The 22,389-nt window shown below is 39.1% G+C and overlaps 2 protein-coding genes across 9 annotated transcripts in view; one reads left to right on the forward strand and one right to left on the reverse strand.

Annotated features, from left to right (window-relative positions):
- The window catches only part of MAP7 (microtubule associated protein 7), a 127,302-nt gene that overhangs the window by 32,231 nt on the left and 72,682 nt on the right, over positions 1-22,389 (reverse strand). For 6 of the 8 annotated variants that reach the window (XM_055810382.1, XM_055810381.1, XM_055810380.1 and 3 more), the window contains 4 exons: positions 14,005-14,082; positions 2,407-2,570; positions 1,492-1,603; positions 516-602 (listed from right to left, as the gene is read on the reverse strand). In XM_055810382.1, the coding sequence (XP_055666357.1) occupies positions 516-602; positions 1,492-1,603; positions 2,407-2,570; positions 14,005-14,082 (441 nt within the window). The remainder of the gene's footprint in view (positions 1-515; positions 603-1,491; positions 1,604-2,406; positions 2,571-14,004; positions 14,083-22,389) is intronic. The other 2 variants (XM_055810384.1, XM_055810383.1) reach the window with 1 other exon arrangement.
- On the forward strand, positions 15,460-22,230 carry LOC114014028 (uncharacterized). The gene is made up of 2 exons (XM_027796292.2): positions 15,460-15,690; positions 20,652-22,230. The coding sequence occupies exon 2, from the start codon at positions 21,016-21,018 to the stop codon at positions 21,997-21,999; it is 984 nt and encodes a 327-aa protein (XP_027652093.1). The 5' UTR covers positions 15,460-15,690; positions 20,652-21,015; the 3' UTR covers positions 22,000-22,230.

Raw genomic sequence — 22,389 nt, forward strand, 5'->3', positions numbered from 1 at the left:
CCAACGTTTGTCTTGTGTCTATTAACGTTATTTAAATGAAGGAAATTCAGCATGAGGATTTGTGTGTAAGTGTTGGCAATAAATGTAGAACATGCCAAATTCATTTTCCTAAAAAAAAATATTAAAATATCCACAAGCAACACATCAGCCAGTGCAACTGGTTATATCTCTGTGTTCATGTGCAAAATAATTATAAATCCTGTGTATATGTAGTATGCCAAAAGGGTTTTAGAAAAGACCAAAATATTCGAATTGGGTCTCCTTGAATTTCAGTTGACAGAATATTATGGTTCATTTCAGTGAATTGTGCCAAATCTTTAGAGTCAGCCAGTAGTAACTCTCCATAGTAAAAATAAGTAATAATGAAAAAATCTGGTACTAACAACAGTTCTAATCTATCAGCATGATGTTAAGCATGCATTGCAACTACATGAGGGTGGTTTAGTTACTGATGATCTCATTTCCTGAGAACTAGCTATGGGTAAAGGAATCAACAAACCACAGCAATTATGTACCAGGTTTTCTAGCACCACCCAGAGATCTGAAGTGGTGCTCCAGGCCTGCTAAATCGAGAAAGGTGAATGATGATTCAAAAAAATAACCTAGGGACAGAATGCAAGACAATGATTTTTCACAGTAAAGAAAATAAAAATCAAGTAAGTTATACAGAGTTATGCAAAAAAATAACCTTTTATGAAAAATAACTGTTTATTGAACTTATATATAACAAAGATTTCAGAGCATTCTTTTCTTAATGTTTTTTTCCTCCTTGATGAAAGGCTGGACAAATTGAAATGTATACATTAAAGTAGGGAGAGAAGAATTCTGAGTACCAGCTTCTGGTGAAAGAAATAAAGGACAAGTTCTCTTTTTTGGGTTTCAGTCATATTACACAGGGCATATACACATTAATGATTGGCAGATTAAGTTAGAGAAGATAATTGAAGTAAAAAGCATATAGCTAAAATTCTCTTAAACTTAATTTGCCCATCTCTAAGTTTTTCTAGGGGAAAGAAGGGACTTCTAGCTCCCAAAATATCTGTACAAGGTACAGATAGCTTATTACAAAGAACCATTTTTCTTCCTCGTGTCTGTTTTATTCTCAGTATTTGGTCATTTCCACTAGACCTGTTTTTTGAGCCATGATATTTACTATTTGCACACTGTAGCTCATATCACAACATTGACACAGCACAAGCACACCCACACATACAGAAACAACAGCAAAGCGGCAGAAGCGAGAAGCTGTAGCAAGATAGGAGTTACATAATTACTCAACCCCTGAAACAAGTTTTAACTTCTGTTCAGATTTCTCCTTGTTAACTTTTTGCCACACAAAAATGTCAGAAACATGCCATTGCTAGCAATGAGAAGATCAAAAGCAAAGAATTCAAACCAGCATACACTGAATTGTTTTAACAGAAGCAAAGTAAATTTCAGTTAACTGGCAGGGCTGGAAGACTGGCTAGCAAACCAAGTCTCCCTCTTTACCTGTGTTATTAATGCGGTTATGTAGTGCTCCTCCCCAGGACCACCTGTTTTGCTTTTGTTTTGGCTTCTGGCTTCTTTCAATTGTGCGACGTACAACAGCTTCATGTCGTTCCTTAAGTGCAACAGGATAATACATTTGGATACTATTGGGTTTTTTAACTTAATCTTCTCAACAAACCCTGCTACACGTGGACAACACCTAGCAGGCATCTTGGAGCTGTATTCAAGTTTATGTGCTGCCCACGAAGACACACGCTACAACAGGATTAAGCAGCAATTAAGCCATAAATAAGTTAATATTTTAACTGTAATTTTGAAAAGGTAAGATCTGTTGGAGAACTGCAGAAATGCACAGAAAAAAGTGGCTCTGTTATGGCAGCCACTACACAAACACACCTTAGGGCTACTGCCCACCTTGTATCTCCCACCTACTAAATACTAGTGGGAGAGATAGGAAACAAACAAAAAACACCCAACCAAGGATGAGCTGATTTACGTAGGATCACACTGTGTGCCAGCTTAACCAAGACAAATCAGCCATAAGCATATTTTATTACACACTTTCTTAAAGGATTTGTTAGGGCACCTAATATTTCTCTACTGTTATACTGAGTAGCTAAGAATTAACAGATAACCATACAAAACCAACCCGATTTTTATTTTTCTGCAAGAGTTTGTGCAGTGCCATACACTGTAAGCTAGACATGCTCAACTTAGCTGCATTTGATTCATAAAGTGCACTTCAAGAAGCAGTATCTGTGCAAGCAAAATCCTTTTCTTAAAATCCTTTCATACACTCTCATACTGACCATGGCTTATGTTGCATTCTTTCCTTCAGCTCTTAAAGAAGTTCAGTAGTACCATATCTTATGGTAAAAGCAAGCTGAAAAGTGTTTTCATTACTTTCATTCTTACCTTATCTTCTTCTATTCTCTGCCTTCGCTTTTCCTCTACAGCAGCTCGCCTTCTCTCTTCCTTTAATCTCTGCTCTTCTAGCTTCTTTCTGCGTTCCTCTAGGTGTTTTTCGTAATGTTGCCGGGCTCTCTCTTCTCTTTCTAACCAGACTGATTCTCTTGCAGCTGTGAAAAATCAAAAATAAAAGTATTAACATGCTACATGTGACGAATCATTTAATACAATTTGAATAACCAAGCTAAATGGAAAAACTAATGAACTCATCTTCTTAAGAGGACATACATAATATCCTAATCTCTCCTTATGTACTAAAACATTGTGTACCCTGGTCATACATTCATTTCATTTAATTTCAATTTACTTACTATGAATTACCACCAGGAATAGTTAAATTATTTGAGCATATAGTTTCTATGTGGAAAAAAGTTTTTTATTAGTTTAAAATACCTAAATACTGAAGTCAAATGTATGTGACCACACTTGTTACACAAACCATGATAATTCTCTGCCATCTTTTACCATAAAAAGATAGATAATAAAAAGAAAGATAAAACTATCACCACTATATAGCTGTAGTGATCAATACAGATTTTTTTGATTGAAGTGGTTGGGATGACAAATTCTAGCACCTGGACTGCTAACTGTACTCACAGCTGACCAGAAACAAACAAGTTACCCACCAAAATAGTCAGTCTAAAGGTGAACTTTAATTTGTCATATAACTTCACTGCTGCACAGCTCTGAAAAACATGTTTCAGAAGTGCTAATCAAGACAAATCAGACTCCCCATCAGGGTCTGAACTGTCACCAAGGTACTATCTGGAACACGGGCTCAAACGGTCCATATGAAACCACTTACATACGATACTCTGGACCTCTCCCCGTCGCTGTCTTGAAAGCTTCAGGTCCCAGAAATTTTTGTGTTCTAAAAAAACCTTGTTACTTGCTTTTTATAAATTCTGGACATTTGATACCTCTGGATCTTCATGAACTGACAGATGGGAGTGCAGGAAGAGATGCACGTGACAGTCACAAGACAAACATCACTGAGAACCACATTACAAAACCATACACAGAAGGAGCTCATTGATAACACAGCAGCAACAGGGAACCAGCACAACAAAGCGCCTAAAGGATTTTCAGTTTCCAAGGCCAGCAATGTAAGGAAGTTCTCTACCTAAGACTGAGACTGGGTTTTTAATTCAACCAGGGGAAAAAAAACCGAAAGAAAAAACCAAAAGAAAAAAACAAAAGAAAGAAAGAGAAAGAGAGAAAAAAGAAAGAAAGAGAAAGAGAGAAAAAAGAAAGAAAGAGAAAGAAAAGAAAGAAAGAAAAAGAAAGAAAAAAGGGGGGAAGGGGGGGAAGGGAAAAGAAAGAAAAAGAAAAAAAGAAAGTCTATTGATTGTTATAATAACATACTCTAGAACAGCAACTTCAGCCTTCAATTAGCCAAGATGTTTGTAGTGTTGTTGACACAACGTATCAAAACCAAAAAACCCCAATTGCTGGTAGATGTTCAGAGCAGACATTGCATCAGTTCTTAGAACTCTACGACTCATCTTCATGAAATTGCTCTTCACTTCCCTACCTACTCAAACAAATCCCACCTCACCTAATAAAGAATTTAAAGTACACTCTAAACCTATATGCAATCTCTCAAAAAATCCCTATCCTGAACAGACCAGCTCAAGAACGCAGCTCTCTACCATTTCAGATGCCAAATACTTTTTCTGAGAAAAGCAGACAGCACCTTTAGCTTTGCTGTGGGATACAAACTAGCAGAGAGATGTTTGTTCAGCAGCTACACACTATCATAAGACACCCTCTTGGCAAGGTGGGTGAAAGTTCAGCAAGATGTTTGCAGGGAATTTAACAATCATAGCTAGAGTAATTACAGCAACAAGAAACAGTACAGTTACTTAGATAATTAGTAACAATAGCTGTGAGAAGTGACACCTACAAGTGTGAAATAGTAATGCAAGAGCCAGTGGAAGGTTTACAGAAATACTTTTCTATGCTAATTTAGTTAAGTGACTTTGAGAAATGTAAACTGCAGACTAAGGCAGAAAATAGAATATGGCAGAAAAAGCAGCTTCCAGGCCAACTGAAATCTGCAAAGGCTCCTCCTTCTGTATTAAAGACTTACAACATAACAAATAGAGCCAAAATTGGTGTTCCAAACACAAGATTAATTTGTAAACCAGAAACATGCATCTGCTGCCCCTTCTCGAGAGCCAATAGCTCACCAAGAGAACGGATGGTCAGAGAGATGACTCGGTACGGTCCACCCTTCTGGAACTACGTGACCCCTCACAGTGCTGTCTTTCTGCTGCCCATGTCCAGGGGAGACTGAGCAAAGGGCTCAGCCTGAGCTCACCTTTTTCAACAATTCCGGTTACATCCTGAACAACTGAAACGTAAGACTCACCACCTCTGAGGTGCTGTCCCCCTTTTTTGCCTTCTGCTTAAGTATCCAACTTCACTAACCAATGCCTTGGGCAGAACCAGTGTCAGCCTGTCACCAGAAAGGTTGTGATTTTTGCAAAAGCTTGCTCTTCCTATTAGCTTCTGCATAGCTGGATTGCAGAATAGGGACAGCCCAAAAACAGGCAGCCACATTAGTGAGCTATACTGTTCTTTTCACTTATTCAACATGCATTTACCATGTTTTCTTCAGCAAATGAGGAAAACATTCTCCAAAAGCAGCAACCCAGTTAAATTCAACGAGCTGCTTTTTTTAAAAAACAAACAAACAAACAAACAAAAAAACTTACTATCTTTAATACCATCTAAAAGCTGGCAAAAGACATTTCTAAAGTAGCTACACTTAAAGGGAAAAAGAGTATCATTAATCTTTGAATTCTGCATTGCAAAAATTTCATGTTAACTCCTCCTTTCTCCTGAATCTCTGATGAAAATGTCAGATAAATTTAACACTTTATTATTACAGGACAGGACCACTTCAGATCCTCCTATTCAAAACACGCAAACATATTAACTTTTACCTATTTGGGTGATGCTTCATGACCAAAGTGCTGGCTGACACATTACATTCAAAAGTTTTTGTCTCATTTTCAAAGACCTCTGCAATTCTGTTTGGAGCAATATCACATTTCTGTTTCTCTGACAATCATACTCCTAGCTTAGGATATATTTTCTCCAAAAATTAATTCTTTCTCTTCCATCAACAGGAGAAATTACTGTATACTGGACACCTGTCTGAAGACAGAAGTTTCACAGAAGGCTCATTGAGGCTGGGAAATCATGCCTATTACTCATGAGGAGTCAAAAGGAAGGAAAGAGACACTTACAGAACAGGTAAAATATTTTACTTCATAAAACCAAATTTGAACAGAACCCAACTAATAATACCCTGTGAACAACATGATATTTGAATCATTTTTCCCATTTCAACACTAGGTTATCATGTTCCTCTTCTTCCTCAAATAATTATTCATTAGTGCTAGACTGTAGTAATCATAGAATCATTGAATGGTTTGGGTTAGAAGGGACTTGGAAGCTCACCTAGTCCCAACCGCCCTGCCACGGGTAGGGACACCATCCACTAGGCCAAGCCACACAATTTTAGTTAATTATAATAAATTGTAACTAATAAAAAAAATTATTAGTGTTAAATAACTGTTAAACGACATTCCTGGAGCATAAGATATTACTCTCTCCTTCTATTCTTTCTCCATCACTACTTCCTGTGAAGCTTTTCCTGCTAGTTCTTACCATCAGAATTGTTTCCTATTTGAGTCTACTGATATGTTTCACTTCTGATACAGAAACGTTCAGAAGGTTTGTTTCAGTTCCGCAGACAGCATTGCACAGATACATACAGATGCTGAGCTTGTAATACTTAACAAAGTCTATAATTTTATGGACTTAATTTATTCTAACATGCACAAACTATTACAATTAGTCTTAATTTCCAGTATTTATTGTTTATCTGTAGATGTCACAGAAAGAGATCTTGAAAAAAAATTAGAATAATTCCCTAACCTCCTCTTAAAAGGAAATCGGGGGTCCATTTCATTTACTGCATGCAGGATTTGCATAATTTTATTGATCTTTGTTACAAGCTTTAGCTTCCCTACCTAACCATTCAAGAATGGAACTAGATTGTTCCCTCATGCAACATCATATGTTTGCAATCTAAGTTACTCACCTTCACATAGGAAATGCTCCAGACTTACAACATCCTGTCACCATGGTGCTATACAAATGAATTAAAACAAACAAACAAACAAAAACCAAACACTGCACATTCCCTGTTACATAGACCCTGAACACACCAAGTAACCCAAACAGTGTAGTTGCTTGAAACTAGAGTTCAACCAAATCATTTTGAGAAGTTTTAAAACATCCATTATCTATGAAAACGCTAAGAGCAAATAAGGAGCTTCGTAGCACATATCTCATGAAATTCATCTAGCTGCAGCATGTTGGCTTTTACTCAGCAGTCACTTACGCGCAGACTCTAATGATCATATCAAGACAAGACACTTCTGCTGCGAGCCAGAAGACTTCCACAGATCCTGAGATCAACTGGATCTTTTGTGCCTGGAATCTAATTACAATAGCAACCTGGCATGAAAAGGCTCTTTGGTTCTTTACGGAAAATAAAGCACTTTCTGAAGGTTATGAGAAATTAAGAAAAGCAAAGAATAAATATCCAACAACTTCCGTATCTGATGTCACTGCAATATTAATTTGCCTATAAAAGACATAGAGATAGTTTGCTGCTTCTGGCATTAATATAAACGGTTAGACCTTCTTGGGGCATTATTTGTGGCGACTTCCACAGGCTTCACCCTGTCATGTCATTTACAAAGAGTAATGCAAATAGTATATCTGAACTTTCAAGATTAAATTCAGGAAGAGAAAGGCTGAAAATATGTTTGTTTTGGTATGTAAAAGAGTTAACTTTCACATACATTCTCCCTGCTGGGAAGAAAATCAGAATGTTGAACCTCTGGATAGAACACTAATCTTCAGCTTTCTGCTCCTCAGAGATGACAAAATCATACTTTTGTGATAAGGAGACAACTCAACAACAGAAACATACATTAGTGACAGATTAACCAAGGCAAAAGGAAGTGTTAGGCTGGAATAAATTATAACAAAATAAATAGATCTCATTTCAAACAAATATAAAAGCTATCTTTTTCTATCATCTTTAAGTTACAAGCAAAAGGCAACAGAAAATACACACCCATCTGTTAACATGAGGAAGCTACTAATTTTATGCTTGGATCAAGTATTTAACTAGTATATAAAAGCATGATTTGTGATATATCTGTTTTCTGAGACAAAGTGTAATATTTATTTCCATTAATTTAACTTTTTCTTCAGATGGGGAAATAGTCTTTCCTGCTTTTAAATTTTAATGTTTTGGGTTTTTTTTTACAATATCAATGCCTACGTTTTCTCTTATTAGAGACACTCAAAGGAGAATATCTGCTTTGTCTACTGCTTCCTATATACACTACGTTATTGCATGAACTTAAGGGCTCAGTTTTTGCCATCTATAAGGTATACATATACAGTGACATGAGTTAGCATCCTTAGATATATGATGGTATCTTCAGGAAAATAAAAAGTTTAAAGTAACATCTTTTTATTTCATTCTCATGTCCCTATTCATGAATTTACAGGAACTTTTTTTCCTGCTACACCAGACAGAAATTAACAAATTATATTCTAGAGTTAAAAATCAAAGTTTACTCAAGGGTTAAAAAAGCCTACTCCGAGGTAAAAATTAGGGGTATTAAGCCCTATTCAAAACACAGGTGTGCTTCTGAAAGCACAGCAAAGTATGGTTCATACAGACACATACATCAGATGCCTTGCTAACAGAAGGAATCAGAAGATGAGCCTAGAGGAAACAGAAGACACCTCTAAAAGGTCCAATCAACTTGAAAGAGTGGCTGATTTGCAGGATGCGGGAAGGGGAAATACCCACTTTTATGATGGCTCCTCCAGAAACTAAGCTAAGAGCTATGCCTGGTGCTGAGCCAATTCTGGACTCCACTACAGGTACGGTCCAACAAAAAGGCTTTTTCTTGGGGCTGGGACTTAACAACTTCACGATACTTCTCTCCCTTGTAATTCCACATATTGACTGACAACGTGCATGAAAGTCGAAGAAAGCTTGGTCACTGTGCAAACAGTACCTGCATGCTGAAAGCTTAAATGGCATAAGAACATTTACATTAAAGCTGGAAGATACAAAGATAAGTCACAGCCTGATCTGTGCTCTACCTCATTACTTAGTACAATCTATGAATTTGAACAGTCATGTGATATAAAGACACAAAATGAGAGCATAAAAACAAGAGTAGAAAGTGAACCTGGGACATGCTGTTAATACCTTCTGTTTGTTAGCAAACTAGTAATGCTGGATTACATTACAAAGCAACATAACTAAGGCTATATTTCTGGCCCCTCTGAAGTGAGTAACACCAAAATACCAAGGCCAATCAAGAAACATTCCAATATTAAGGCACACACAAGACTTGAAGCCAATCAATTTTACACTAGAATTAACTGATTTAATGCGGGAGATGTTAACTGCAAACCATGCATGTTTCTTTTGGGGAAAGAAGCTAAATTTCCACAGTCATGCACACACACAGAGTACCATTCTTTGCAAGGGTTTTAGGCTGTGAGGGAAGGTGGAGCATGCATCAAGTGTCAAAGCCTCTATTTTCTGTTCATCCATGTGAAGCAAGGGATGTCCCCTCAGCTCCTCTTTTGCTGTCTCTTCTGCTGTCTCTTCATTTTAGTCCTTTCCATTCTGGTTTACTGCCTATATGAAGGCAGATCAGTCTAGCACCACACTTCCTTAGTCTGCTTTATGCATCCACCCTGGATGGACAGCTTACCTGAGTAAAGATCCTATTAAGCCTTTGTCAATCTTTTCAGCCTCTCCCTCTTCTGATTTTACAGCACTGACCTCAGCAATAGCTCTCTCCTCTGACCGCCATTTCACCTTTCCTCACTGCCAGCTCTGTACTGTCTGAGACTGTGATTTCCTCCTCACTGCATTAGTAGAAAAATGGATCAGTGATGCTTTAACCATACCTAAAAATGGGGATGTTCCACAGAAATGGCTGGCTGACTGAATTAGAAAGTGAACTTCAGAGTTGTAATTAAAGCTGAAGTTAACATTAGAATCTCTAAGCTAACCTTTCCCCAGTAGCCATGCTCTGAGGGACATTCAGCACAGAACTTTTTAAACTAATCTTCCTTAAAAATTCTTTTCTTTTCCTATAAACCCTTCTGACACTCAAGTCCTCTGAGGACATCCCAAAACTATTCATATGCTAAGGTCGCTGATTCCCAGTTTCAGTGGGGTTTCTGACTGTGGAAATGTTGGATAAAGTTCTGTCCCCAACTGCCAGAGAATAGAATAACCCAGAAGGAATTCAGTAACAGAAAAAATGAGTAATTTTTATTAGTGTGATATTTTGCCAATGATTGCTTTCAAATGAGGGAGGAATACGTATCAAGGTGATCTTTAAAATATTATTTTAATGCTTATGCAGTGTAAATATTAGGAAGTTAATGGATTTAGCCAACCTGAAATGTAGACATATTCTAAAACCTAAGATTAATAACTTTTCATTTAAGGAGATGTGTTAAGTCAGATGGCAGGATTACCATCTTTTGTCCTCAATGCCAGAAACTAAATGAGCCATGTGTCCTTGTCAGGATCATAATTGTGGTTAAAAAAAGGTCAGTCTTCAAGCAGGATTAGTGTAGATAAAACATGCACAGATGTAAGACTTAAAATGATTTTCTCAAGAATATGGGACTCAAACACTGCAAAGTAAAACGAAGAAATTCTCAACTCTACCACTTTGCTAGGCCACTCCCTAAGGCTATCAGAATGTTACCTATTTTAAAATCCCAATAAATTTCCCTGTTGAAAAACACATTTTGATTTTTCATGCCAGTTACAGAGAAACCAGGTTTATGCTAATAAATGGAACATGCTCAGAGACCAACTGGCATGGAACAACTTTCACCTGTACTACTAAACTGCCCTCCAGAGTGGCGACAGTATTCCATCAATGCATGAGAAAAAGCCCATGGGCCTTGCCTGCCAATTCCCAAACCTTGTCTGGGAATCAGCAAGGAGACAGCTAGTCAGCTGGTGTCAAAACCCTGCCAGGATCCATTATAACAGTTTAAAGGCAAGACCAGTTTAGTTTCACCCCTAGGGAATGCTCTTCAGTACTGTTCAGTTTTCCAGTACAGATACAATCAGTACAGCAGAGTTAAGGGTGAAGGCCCGTCCTGAAAAAGCAGTAGCTTTTATTAAACTTTTCCAGTTTGACCAGACTATCTACCATGTCTGCCTTCCTAAACAACTCAGTTCTGACACGTGTGTCTCACACAGCCTCCAGTGCCAGTCAGCCTGGTGCATGCAAAGGAGCCATAGTGCCAGGCTGGAGCCAGGAGAAGTGTGACAGCTCCCTTCACCCTGTCCTCTGAGAACAGCCCCATCTGACAGCTATCACCCTCACCTACCACTGCCTCTCTTGGGATCCCTGTCTTGCATGACCCAAGAGAGTTGGTCTCATGCAGAGGTATCTGACACTTGTATTTTAAAGGACAGATGATCGCTTCATGTAAAGGCACTGTGGGAAGAGCACTAGCAGAAACAGCACGAAACAAAAACCAATGAGCAAGTGACACACTGAAAAGCATTATTTATAGAATCAAGCAAAGATTACCCTAATAATCCTTCAAAGGTCTGAATGTGCATATCAACAAGTAATACACACATTACCAAATGGTCAGAGGAATAAAAACCTTGAAGCATGGCTGCCAAGTAATTCCTTTATCTTTGCCCACATGAAAAGGCAAGTCTAAGAAAGCTAAAACCCCCAAATCAGCACAACTTATGGAAAACATGAGTTGCACAGAAAAAAGCCAAAAATTCATCTTTCAGAAGGGTTGGGATGGCGTTTCAAAAGCAAAGCCTTTCCTACAGTGAAGGAACTAAAAAAAAATCCTTTCTTTTTGATGGGATGAACAGCCAAGATAACATACGTGTCTCTGTGTGCCTTCTATGTTTTCTAAAGAGAGTTCCAAAACTAGACATGAATATATAAAGGTGAAAGGGGCATTTTTGTAGAAGTCTTTTTATTCTTTTCAATTAGGCAGCATAACATAATCCTCAAGAAACAGCAGATACCGAGACAATATGCACTCATATTTCCCATTCCCTAAAGTCTCATTGAAAAGACAAGAGGTAGACACCCAAGTGTGCTAAGTAGAATAAAGCTGCTAAAATACCACTGCCAGGTGCAAGCAAATCCTCAAGAGTGCCAAGCACATACCGACCGACCCATTATACCGCACTGAAAGCCACATCTATCACAGCACAGTGGAACCTGGAAAAAAATTAAAGCTTGAGAGTAAACAAAACTGGGGAAAAAAAATAATCTCAAATCAACCCTCCTGTAATAGCAGAATATTGCCCAATAAACATAATTGTTACTAAACTGGTACTTTGCATGATCTCAACAGATGGGTCAAACAAATTTCATTAAAAGATGTATGTGACCTCCTGCATTTCAAGCTGCTGAAAGTACAAAATGAAATTGCTAAAGATTACTACCAGCTCTACATTTACAGAACACTGTCTTTTTTCTGGGAGCAGGGAATAACTTCACTTGAGGTATCACTGCAATTCTCAACTTCTGCTTAAAAAGAAGCCTTTGCTAAACTTGACAGATCCCCTGAATCAAAAGGAGAGGAAATAAGTTTAAATCCAGCTTAATTCTATTAAAAAAAAAAAAAAAAAAAAGAAAAACAATCCTTCCTTTAGTTGCTTTACTGTCACATGGCTGACATTCCAGTATTAACAAAATCCAACTCTAATTTTCAGCAAGACACATTTATGTAACAACATTATACAACTTGATGTTTAAGATAGACAGCTTAGGCATGGGTTTTGCTATGGTTCACATGACATGAGTGACTGATTATCTAGGTTCTGCACTAAAAATAACATGAAGCTTGCATGCATTGTAAAAATAATTGCCTTGCTGTACTGGAACACAAATCTCAAGAGACAGCTCCTAAATCATAATGTTAGCAGACAAATATAGAAATGAAAGTACAATGCGACTTTCAATTTTCTTGTTAGTTCAAAATAATTCTTCATGCAAGAACACACAATACACTCATACATCACGGGGATGTGCAGAACTCCTCCATTTAGGAATGAAGGATTCCTTGTCAACTTAGAAAAAAAACCCCTATGGTTTGATGTCACTTTAAAAATAGGTCATAAAAAAATTACACTTTTCTCAACAGAAGTCATGTCCTTCCAGTAACAGACATTCATTTATCAACAGCTAGAAAAATCAAAATTCAGGAAGACTTAAAGACTCTGCACTTGAGTAAAGCATTGTTACTACACAAGGACTGAACCTGAAAAAACAATAAATCCAAGACACAAAGGTGTAATTATGACAAAGTAATTAAAATGGGCCAGTAACCTCCATTTGCTCTAGAACCCGAAGAAATTAAGGCCATGCATACAATCAACTCCAACTCCAGGAGCAGCTTTTTAGGGACTGGAGAACATCCTGTCATGTTATCCCTTTGAACAAGCCAAACCCAAAGCTTTCCTTTACCCCTTAAAAAAAACCCTGGTGATTCAGGCATGGCTAGTACAATGTTATAAGGTACTGTAAAGAAGAAAGGATATTAATCCTATTAAGACCTAGACGGCAATAATTCATGGCTCTCTGGGTTAGAAAAAGCAGCATAAGTCTAGTTGGAGTCATGATATAGTTCTATAAACTTATGGAAGCTAGGAAATGGAAATAAAGAACTTCTGGTTCTCCAGCCATAAGAACAATGCAGCATCCAAAAAAATCACGATGAACAGGTAAAAAAATAAGAGGAAATACTTGTGTTTCCCAACCTCCCAACTGCCAAAGAATGTTGTGGCAGCCAAACATACATTTTCCAAAAAGCCATCAATTTGGCTTCACATTGTTCTATAATTCTCTCACCGCCACACTCTATAGTGCCCATCACTAGCTGCTTGTTAAGTAACCTTCACTATTCACTTGAACAGTGTTTGTTATACATGCTCATGCCCATGTGATATTTTGTAAGACATTGAGCACATCTACTTGACACCTGCTAAGGGTTTTACGTAAGGAACCCCAAGTTTATACAGAAAAATTCAAACCATACATTGGCAACATGTTCTGCTATTCTATTTTACGGCAATAAAGGACATTCAACATATCAAGTAGTCTAATCTTAATTGGTAAAATATTCTATATCTTCAAAATTCCATTTTCATCAGTGAAGCTTCCTTACAGGGTTTCAGAAATCAACCCATTTTTCATTCAGACTCACAAAAGTATTATAGGTATTAAAAGATGATGAATCCCAAGATGTGCACGAATTAAAAGATTTACTTTAAAGATGTGACAGCATATCTAGCACAATCAGTTCGCTGAATGCTCCTGAAAACAAATTGGCAAAAACACTGTATGCAGATGATAGTCCATGAATGAAAACAAAAAAAAAAATTTAACATAGAATAGGCCTTACCTAGCTGTTTTTCTCGTTCTTCTCTCCGTTCTCTAGCAAGCCGTTGCCTATCATCAACCTTTAGTATTGTTGGATGATCTACAAATAGAGGGAGGGGGAAATATTAGTCATATAGCATAAAATCAAATAGTACCATAAACGGGCTTTTAGGGGAATGACCATTAAACAAATCTAGTTATTCTTTCAAAATAGATCCCGTTTCCAGAAATCCAACTTGGGAGGGGGGTGGGGGGGTGGGCAGGGGAATGACAGTTAAAAACATATGAATGTATTCTAATTATCCAGTTGTAAAACACTCCCAAACAACAGATTAAGTTCTATCTCTGAATTCCAAGCAACACTACTGCCTGTGAAAACCCAGCAAGTTTTATTTTGTTTCTAAGCCTGTAACAACTTGATTGCTTGAGAGTGAGAGCATTCTGACAAAATACTGTCTATTATTATTCCATATCCTTTCCCCAAAACGCATCCACAGAAATTTCTACTACAGTGCTAGTACTCTTCCTACTAGTATTGCCTTTGAAAACCAATAAGCCTTATTACATGAGACTGAAGCAGCTCAGTACCCAAGCAAAACAGGTTGATTCAAAACACTGTAGCAGTTCAGATCGATCTTCTGAAGATAGTATGACATTGATCTCCACAGATGTTTGAGTGCACATGTGTTAAAAGCTCTGGCAAATCCATTAAGACAGAGCATCACATGCATGGACTAATATAATACCAGTAAATTAATATGATAGTTTCTTCAACTATTCTTGTAGATTGAAAGTTAGCTACGTGATTTTATCAAAAATATCTGCAATTGGCCCAAAAAATTTGTGTCAGAGCCCAGGCTTGACTATAAAAATTCAGGCTTTTTTAGAAAAACACGACCTGGTCTGTGAGTTCTCTAGAAGACAACAAAATGCTTAACAGCTAGCATTCTACCTCCAGCCTCAGCAATGGAGTTTTTCCAGAGAAAAAGGGAACAAAATACAAGTTACCAATTCATCTCAGCATGCTGCCAAAACTAATTTCCTACTCATCCTTAGCCTGTTCTGTTAAACCTGGAAAGCTGTTAATTTTGTGCTTTTTTTAACTAGCACTGAAAAAGTCTGCTTTGAATAAAACAAGTAAACAAAAAACCTCACAGAAAAATCAAAAAGATTTCTGGGTATAAAGAAATGGTCTGATTTATCTTAGTATTGAGGGGAACTCAGTTTTTAAGTATTTTAAGATAAAGAACTACCTAGATGTGGGTATTTCTCACACCAGCTTGACAGCATCAGTGAGTGAAAACTGACCTTGGGGAAAAAGACACAGTTATGCTCGTTGGAAGGAAGCCATGGGAACGAGAAGTGAAAGTTTAAGATACAGAGTTGTTAGCAGAACTTGTGGCCTTGTAGATAAGGGAGTTGCTAAGTTGCTGTGTCTGCAATAGAGAAAAAGCTACAGTGGAAAGTCACTGAGCACAGCTACAAGCTGATACATCTGCCCGCTGTAAAGGTATAAAAGGCTTGCTTGATTTTAATAGAGCCCTCGATCCGCACTCGGAATCCGTGTTTCAATACACCACAAATGGTGCCCAAAGCGAGGCCCGCAATCAACTAGCTGTCAACCCGGCGGCATAGCTCAGCCGAACTACGGGGCTACATGCTGAAAGGAAGCGCATCCAGCACGTCAACTGCCCATCGCAGGATGAAGGTAAGCAGCTCAGAACTATGGGGACTGCTTTAACAAAAGAGCAAAGAACTGGTTTACAAGTTTTTACTAACATTCTTAAGAAGCATGGGAAGAATGTAGATGAGGAAGAACTGAAACGTGCTCTTCTATGGGCATCAAAAGCTGACCCATCCGTTAATACCACTAACATTTATACTCCGGAGATTTGGGACAAAATAGGCATCCATCTATGGGACTGTGCTACAAAAAATGATAAGGTAGCAGCTACTTTGTTGAGTCCTTGGTGAATTATTTTTGAAACTTTAAAAGCTCATGTTGGCTCACAAGCAAAGGAAGCAGAAGCAACATCTTTGGCTCCTTCACTACCACCCCCCCACCCCCCCCCCTTTGGCAGACCCTGCCATAAACCCACAAACTAAACCTGCTGTTACTGCTCTTGTGGCTCTGTCACCTGATAATGATGACCTGGATAACCCTTTTGACCCAGGGCTTATTGATTCAGAGAAGGAGCCTGATTTATATCCTCCAGATCAGGGCTCCTCAAACTGTTTAACCAGGGGGCCGGCGCGCGGATGCAGTGGCAGGCAGCCATCTGCGGCTGCTTGGTTTCCCCCCCCCCCAACCCCCGGCGGGGGTGGGGGGGCTGGGGAGGGTGGTGTGTCTGTAAATACCAGGGGGCGGATTGAGGACCTTGGGGGGCTGTATCCAGCCCGTGGGCCGTAGTTTGAGGACCCCTGCTCCAGACCGTCATGATAAATGGGCAGCTGTAAAAGGGGAAGCAAGGCAAGTGGCAGATACAGGCATGCTGCATGCTTTCCTTGTGGTGTATATACCTGACCAAGACCCACGACGGGAAGCTCTCTTGTATGCTTTTATCAAAGATATCAGGCAAACAGTGACGGACCATGGACTCAGGGCTCCTTATACAACCCATTTAATAGAGTCTCTGTGATATTCATGCCTTCACGCCTAATGATTTTAAAACGTTGTTTCGCTTGATAATGACAGACAAGCAATACACTATGTGGGAGTCAAAAATGGGGGAGCTTGCAGGCATCCAAGCTACTGAGAACTCAGTGCTGGGAGTGTGCGACCCATTGCGAATGGTCAATGTCGATGTATTACTAGGGCAAGCTGATATAGCACCAACGCTGCACAAGCTAGGATTTGCCAGGCAGGTTTGCAGCAAGTTAAACAACTGGCACTCTGTGCTTTGAAAACTGTCCCTGAAGCTGGTAAACAGAGGCAGTCTTTTGTCCAAATTAAACAAGAAGCAAATGAACCATTTATGAAATTTTTAGACCGACTTAACGAGGTTTTGGAAAAGCAGACCGATAGTGAGAAAGCACGTGAATATGTTTTTAAACAACTTGCTATTGAAAATGCCAGCCCTGCCTGTCAGAAAGTATTACAACTTGTAAGGAATTCTAGCATTGATGATATGTTGAATGCTTGTATGAATACTGGGTCTAGACAAGACAATTTGTCTCTGATTGTGGAAGCTTTTGTAGCATTGTCAGTTAAGTCACGGCAATGCTTTTCTTGTGGTCACTACGGCCATCTACGAAAGGACTGTCCAAAAGTAGAAGTAAATAATAAAGGGGGAACACCTGGAATCTGCCCACACTGTTGTAAAGGGCGTCATTATGCCAATCAATGTCGATCAAAATTTGACAGGGACGGCCAGTCTTTGACCTTACTGGGAAACCCCAAGCGAAGCACCACAAGGGGTCATGCAATGACAACAAATCACCCCTCCAAATGTCCCCCCCACGGAGCTGCAGTGTGAGTGGAGTGGACCTGGCCACCTCAGCAGAAACAATAATTCAAGAGACATCAGTTGTGCTTATTCCAACTGGTATGTACGGTCCACTCGGTCATGGATAGGCAGCATTGTTACTTGGACTAGTCTGTACAACATTGAGAGGCCTTTTTGTGCTCCCAGGGGTCATAGACGCTGATTATGAAGGAGAAATTAAAATAATGGCGTGGACTCCAATGCCACCATGTACTATACCAGCAGGAAGCCAAAACACACAATTGGTACACTTTCTACCCGAATCACTGAATGCCGCCTGTGTAGCATGGGGTTCAGGCTGTTTTGGATCTACAGGGGTGCAAGAAATTTACTGGACTCAACAACTAACTATGGATCGACCCAAATGTCCTGCACTTCACAATCAGGAAAGACAAGAATTACTATGCAAGGAATCATTGATAGTGGAGCAGATGTCACAGTCATTTCTCCTTCACAATGGCCCAGTCACTGGCCTTTAATAGAAGCTCATGCTTCCTTATCAGGAATTGGTGGTCAAACTTCTCCAAAACAGAGTGAAGTGCTTGTTGCTATTATCGGACCAGAAGGAAGATCTGCTTTAATCAGGCCCTGTGTGTTGCCTGGCTCTCCTACCCTATGGGACAGAGACTGTTTAAGCCAATAGGGTATGCATTTAAGTATGCATTTTTTCTAGGGGCCACTATCTTGCAGCAGGTCCCACCATCAACCTGGAAAACAAATGAACCCGTGTGGGTAGATCAGTGGCCCCTCCCAAAAGAAAAACTGCTGCACCTACACAAACTGGTGGATGAACAACTAGAAGCTGGTCACATAGTGCACACAACTAGCCCGTGGAACACACCTGTCTGTGATTCAGAAGAAAAATAATTCTTGGAGGCCTTTACATGATCTAAGAAAAATAAATGAGGTCACTGAAGATATAGGAGCACTACAACCTGTGCTCCCCTCACCAACAATGTTACCACAAACTTGAACTCTCATAGTTATTGATCTAAAAAACTGTTTCTTCACGATACCTCTTGCTCCACAAGATGCACCGCAATTTGCCTTCTCTGTACCTTCTATTAATGCTGCAGAGCTGCATAAAAGATACCGTTAGAAGGTGTTACCACAAGGCATGAAAAACAGTCCTATGTTATGTCAACAATTTGTAGCAGCAGTTTTAAGCCCAATACAAGAGTGTTTTGAAAATGTTTTAATCTACCATTATATGGATGACATCTTAATTGCTGCAGAATCAAAACAGACAGCCCAAGAAGTGAAACTGCAAGTAGTCCAAGCAGTCTCAACAGCAGGACCAAAAATTGCAGAAGAAAAAATACAAGAAACCCCACCTTGGCAATATTTAGGATGGAAAATATCAGAACAAAACATCCAACCTCAACGTATCACCTTGCAAACAGAACTGAAGACTCTGAAAGATTTACAAAAACTGTTAGGGACCACAAATTGGGTCCATCCTCTCTTAGGGATCTCTACTGAAGAACTCCATCCCCTCTTTAAACTATTGGAAGGAGATCCAGACTTCACGTCTCCTCAAACGCTTACCCCCTCTGCAAAAACTGCCCTCAATAAAGTGGTTGTAAAATTAGCAGGTCAAGTCACCCACAGGCAAAAAACGGACCACCCTGTCAGCCTTTTCATTTTTTATTCAACTTTTCAACCCTATGGCCTCTTAGCACCGTGGGTTCCACAAGACATATACCGTTGATTATCCTGGCATGGATGTTTTTACCACATAATTTTGGAAAAACAGTTACTGCAGCTATTGAAATGATAGCTATGTTTATCCAGAAAAGAAGAGAGCGTTTATTAACCTTAGATGGTGTTGAACCTAACATTATCTATTTGCCTTTTGATACAAAACAGCTAACTTTTTTAACTCATCAGTCTTTTGGTTTTCAGTGTGCTCTAGCGGATTTTACAGGACAGGTAAGTATTCATTTCCCAGGACACAAAATTATACAATCCCTACACTCTCTTTCCCTTTTACCTACTTCACAATTAGCTATCACACCAATAGCTGATGCCCCTACAGTATTCACTGATGGGTCTGGCAAAACAGGCTGAGCAGTAATAATTTGGAGAGATGGCGAAGGAAACTGGAAAAGTAACATACATGTCGTCACAGGAACACCTCAGGTAGTAGAACTCTCTGCAGTAGTCTGTGTTTTCAAATTATGGACTACCCCAATAAACATTATCACAGACTCTGCCTATGTGGCAGGCCTTGTTTCTAGGCTAGAACGCTCCTTTTTGAAGGAAGTCTCACATGAAACCTTATTTGCTCTTCTCTGGGAGCTCAAGTGGCTCCTGGATTGACGACCACATCCATATTTTATACAACACATGCTCACATACCTCCCTACCTGGACCCACAAGTGAGGGAAACACACAAGCAGACAGGCTTGCAGGTATCACGGTCTTACCTGATCATTTTGCACAAGCTCATTTATCCCATGAATTTTATCATCAAAATGCAAAAGCACTGCAACATACATTTCAACTGATCAAGACAAAGCAAGGCAAATTATACAGTTGTGTCCCGATTGTCAACAAGTTGTGCCTGCACCGTCGATTGGAACTAATCCTCAAGGTCTTTTGTCACTTGAAATTTGGCAGGCAGATGTTACTCATATACCAGAATTTGGCAACTACAAATAAGTACATGTTTCTACTGACACTTTTTCATCTAGTGTTTATACATCAGTACACTCAGGTGAAAAAGCAAAAGATGTTTGCTGACATTTTATTATGGCCTTTGTCACCCTGGGAGCTCCAAAAACTATAAAAACAGATGATGGCCCAGGCTATATAGTGCCTAAGACACAGACATTTTTTCAACAGTGGGGAATTCAGCATATCACAGGCATTCCACATTCTCCCACGGGCCAAGCCATTATCGAATGCACAAATAGCACTCTTAAAACTATGCTACAAAAACAAAAAACGGGGAATTTAGGGTTAAGCCCACAAGAGCATATAGCTAAAGCCTGTTATGTTTTGACTTTTTTAAATCATTGGACGGAGTATGAACCTCCTATACAACACCATTTTGGCTTACATAATACTTCAGAATCTAATAAGAAAGCCCAAGTCATAGTAAAAAATTTACAGACAAATCAATGGGAAGGACATTTTCTGTTAATAACTTGGGGTAGCGGATATGCTTGTGTTTCCACAGGTTCTGGCCCAAGATGGGTACGTGCTTGATGGATCAAACCATCGTTATCTCAGTCATCACCACTGTCTGTGCCATGACGACAACTGCATCAATATGGATCCCACCTCAACCCAAAACCAACATTTGGGTAACCTTAGCCAATCACATGGGACAGGACACATTATGTCTATCAACCGCTTCTCCAGAAAATCCTTTTACAACCTGTCTGGTTGGACAACCCGTTGATGATTGGCCCATCCCCTGAGATAAACAGATCATAATTCAGAGTTTTGGTGATGTGGTTAACAGCTGGGATGGTTGGGTTCCATATTTAGCATATGGTGGGATTAAACCACAGGAACTGGGCATATTAGGATCTGTAAAAATGGATTATTGTGTATACTTCAACTACATGGGCAAAGATGATCTAAAAACAATTCAGTGGCTAAATGCTACCATACCCGCATATAGAAATGCTAGCGCTTGGTGTAATTATCCCAACATATCAAAGTCTAGCAATCAATCACTTAAACTGCCCGCAGGATTATTTCGAATTTGTGGAGATCGCGCATGGCCTGGCATTCCCTCCCATGCAAAAGGAGTACCATGTAGCATTGGAAGGTTAACTTTGTTAACACCCAATACATCCATGATTATAACTCATAAGTTACGCCGCCAAGAACGTGCTACACATGCCTTTCAAACTGATTGTAAGAATAATCTAGAGTTTTGGAGCTCTAGTAAAATCATAGCAGCATCTATATTGGCTCCAGGAATAGGAACAGTGAAAGTGCTAAACATTTTGAATAAGCTTGGCTGCTGGCTTGCGAAACAAACTAACACAACTTCATTGGCCCCGAGTGGACTATTGCTAGATGTTGATTCAATAAGGCACGCTACGCTGCAGAATAGAGCCACAATAGATTTTTTATTGTTAGCGCAAGGTCATTGTTGTCAGGATTTTGATGGGCTTTGTTGTATGAATATGTCTGATCATTCTGAATCTATTCACAAAAGTATTGAAAACTTGCAAGAAGGAGTACAGAAACTAGAACAAAGTGATAGTTTTAACATTTTCGGAAATCTTTTTGGTAGATTAGACTTAACTGCATGGATAAAAAGCTCATTACAAATAGGTGTAGGATGCTTATTCATTTTTATATGTTTTCTGATCTGTATTCCATGTGTGTTGAAATGTGTGCAAACTCTAATAGATAGAGCATTGATACAAGCCTTTTTTATATATAAGGAAGGGGGAGATGTGGGCATTTCTCGCACCAGCTCGACAGCATCAGTGAACAAAAACCAACCTTGGGAAAAAGACATAGTTATGGTCGTTGGAAGGAAGCTATGGGAGCAAGAAGTTTAAGATATGGAATTGTTAGCAGAACTTGTGGCCTTGTAGATAAGGGAGTTGCTAAATTGCTCTGTCTACAATAGAGTAAAAGAGCTACTGTGTTTCTCATAATTTCTGAGGAGAGAAAATGGCTCAAAGTTGAAACTATGTGCTTCTCCCAGGTCCAGTTCTCATTAAGTGTTAGTACATATGTCCTGGTTTCAGCTTTATTTGGATTTTATTTGCTCATGTTCTGAGCTGATACGTTGGCCCGCTGTAAATGTATAAAAGGCTTGCTTGATTTTAATAAAGAGCCTTTGATCCGCACTCAGAGTCCATGTTTCAATATGCCACACCTAGAATACTGTCACCATGAAAGCGTACATATGAAAAGACGACAGATCCTTTCCATTATTCACTGTG

Source organism: Falco peregrinus, chromosome 7, assembly GCF_023634155.1.
Source record: "Falco peregrinus isolate bFalPer1 chromosome 7, bFalPer1.pri, whole genome shotgun sequence".
Classification (NCBI taxonomy): Eukaryota; Metazoa; Chordata; class Aves; order Falconiformes; family Falconidae; genus Falco; species Falco peregrinus.

Coding starts and splice junctions, on each gene's coding strand:
- LOC114014028 (XM_027796292.2), top strand. CDS start 21,016: ATGGATTATTGTGTATACTTCAACTACATGGGCAAAGATGATCTAAAA.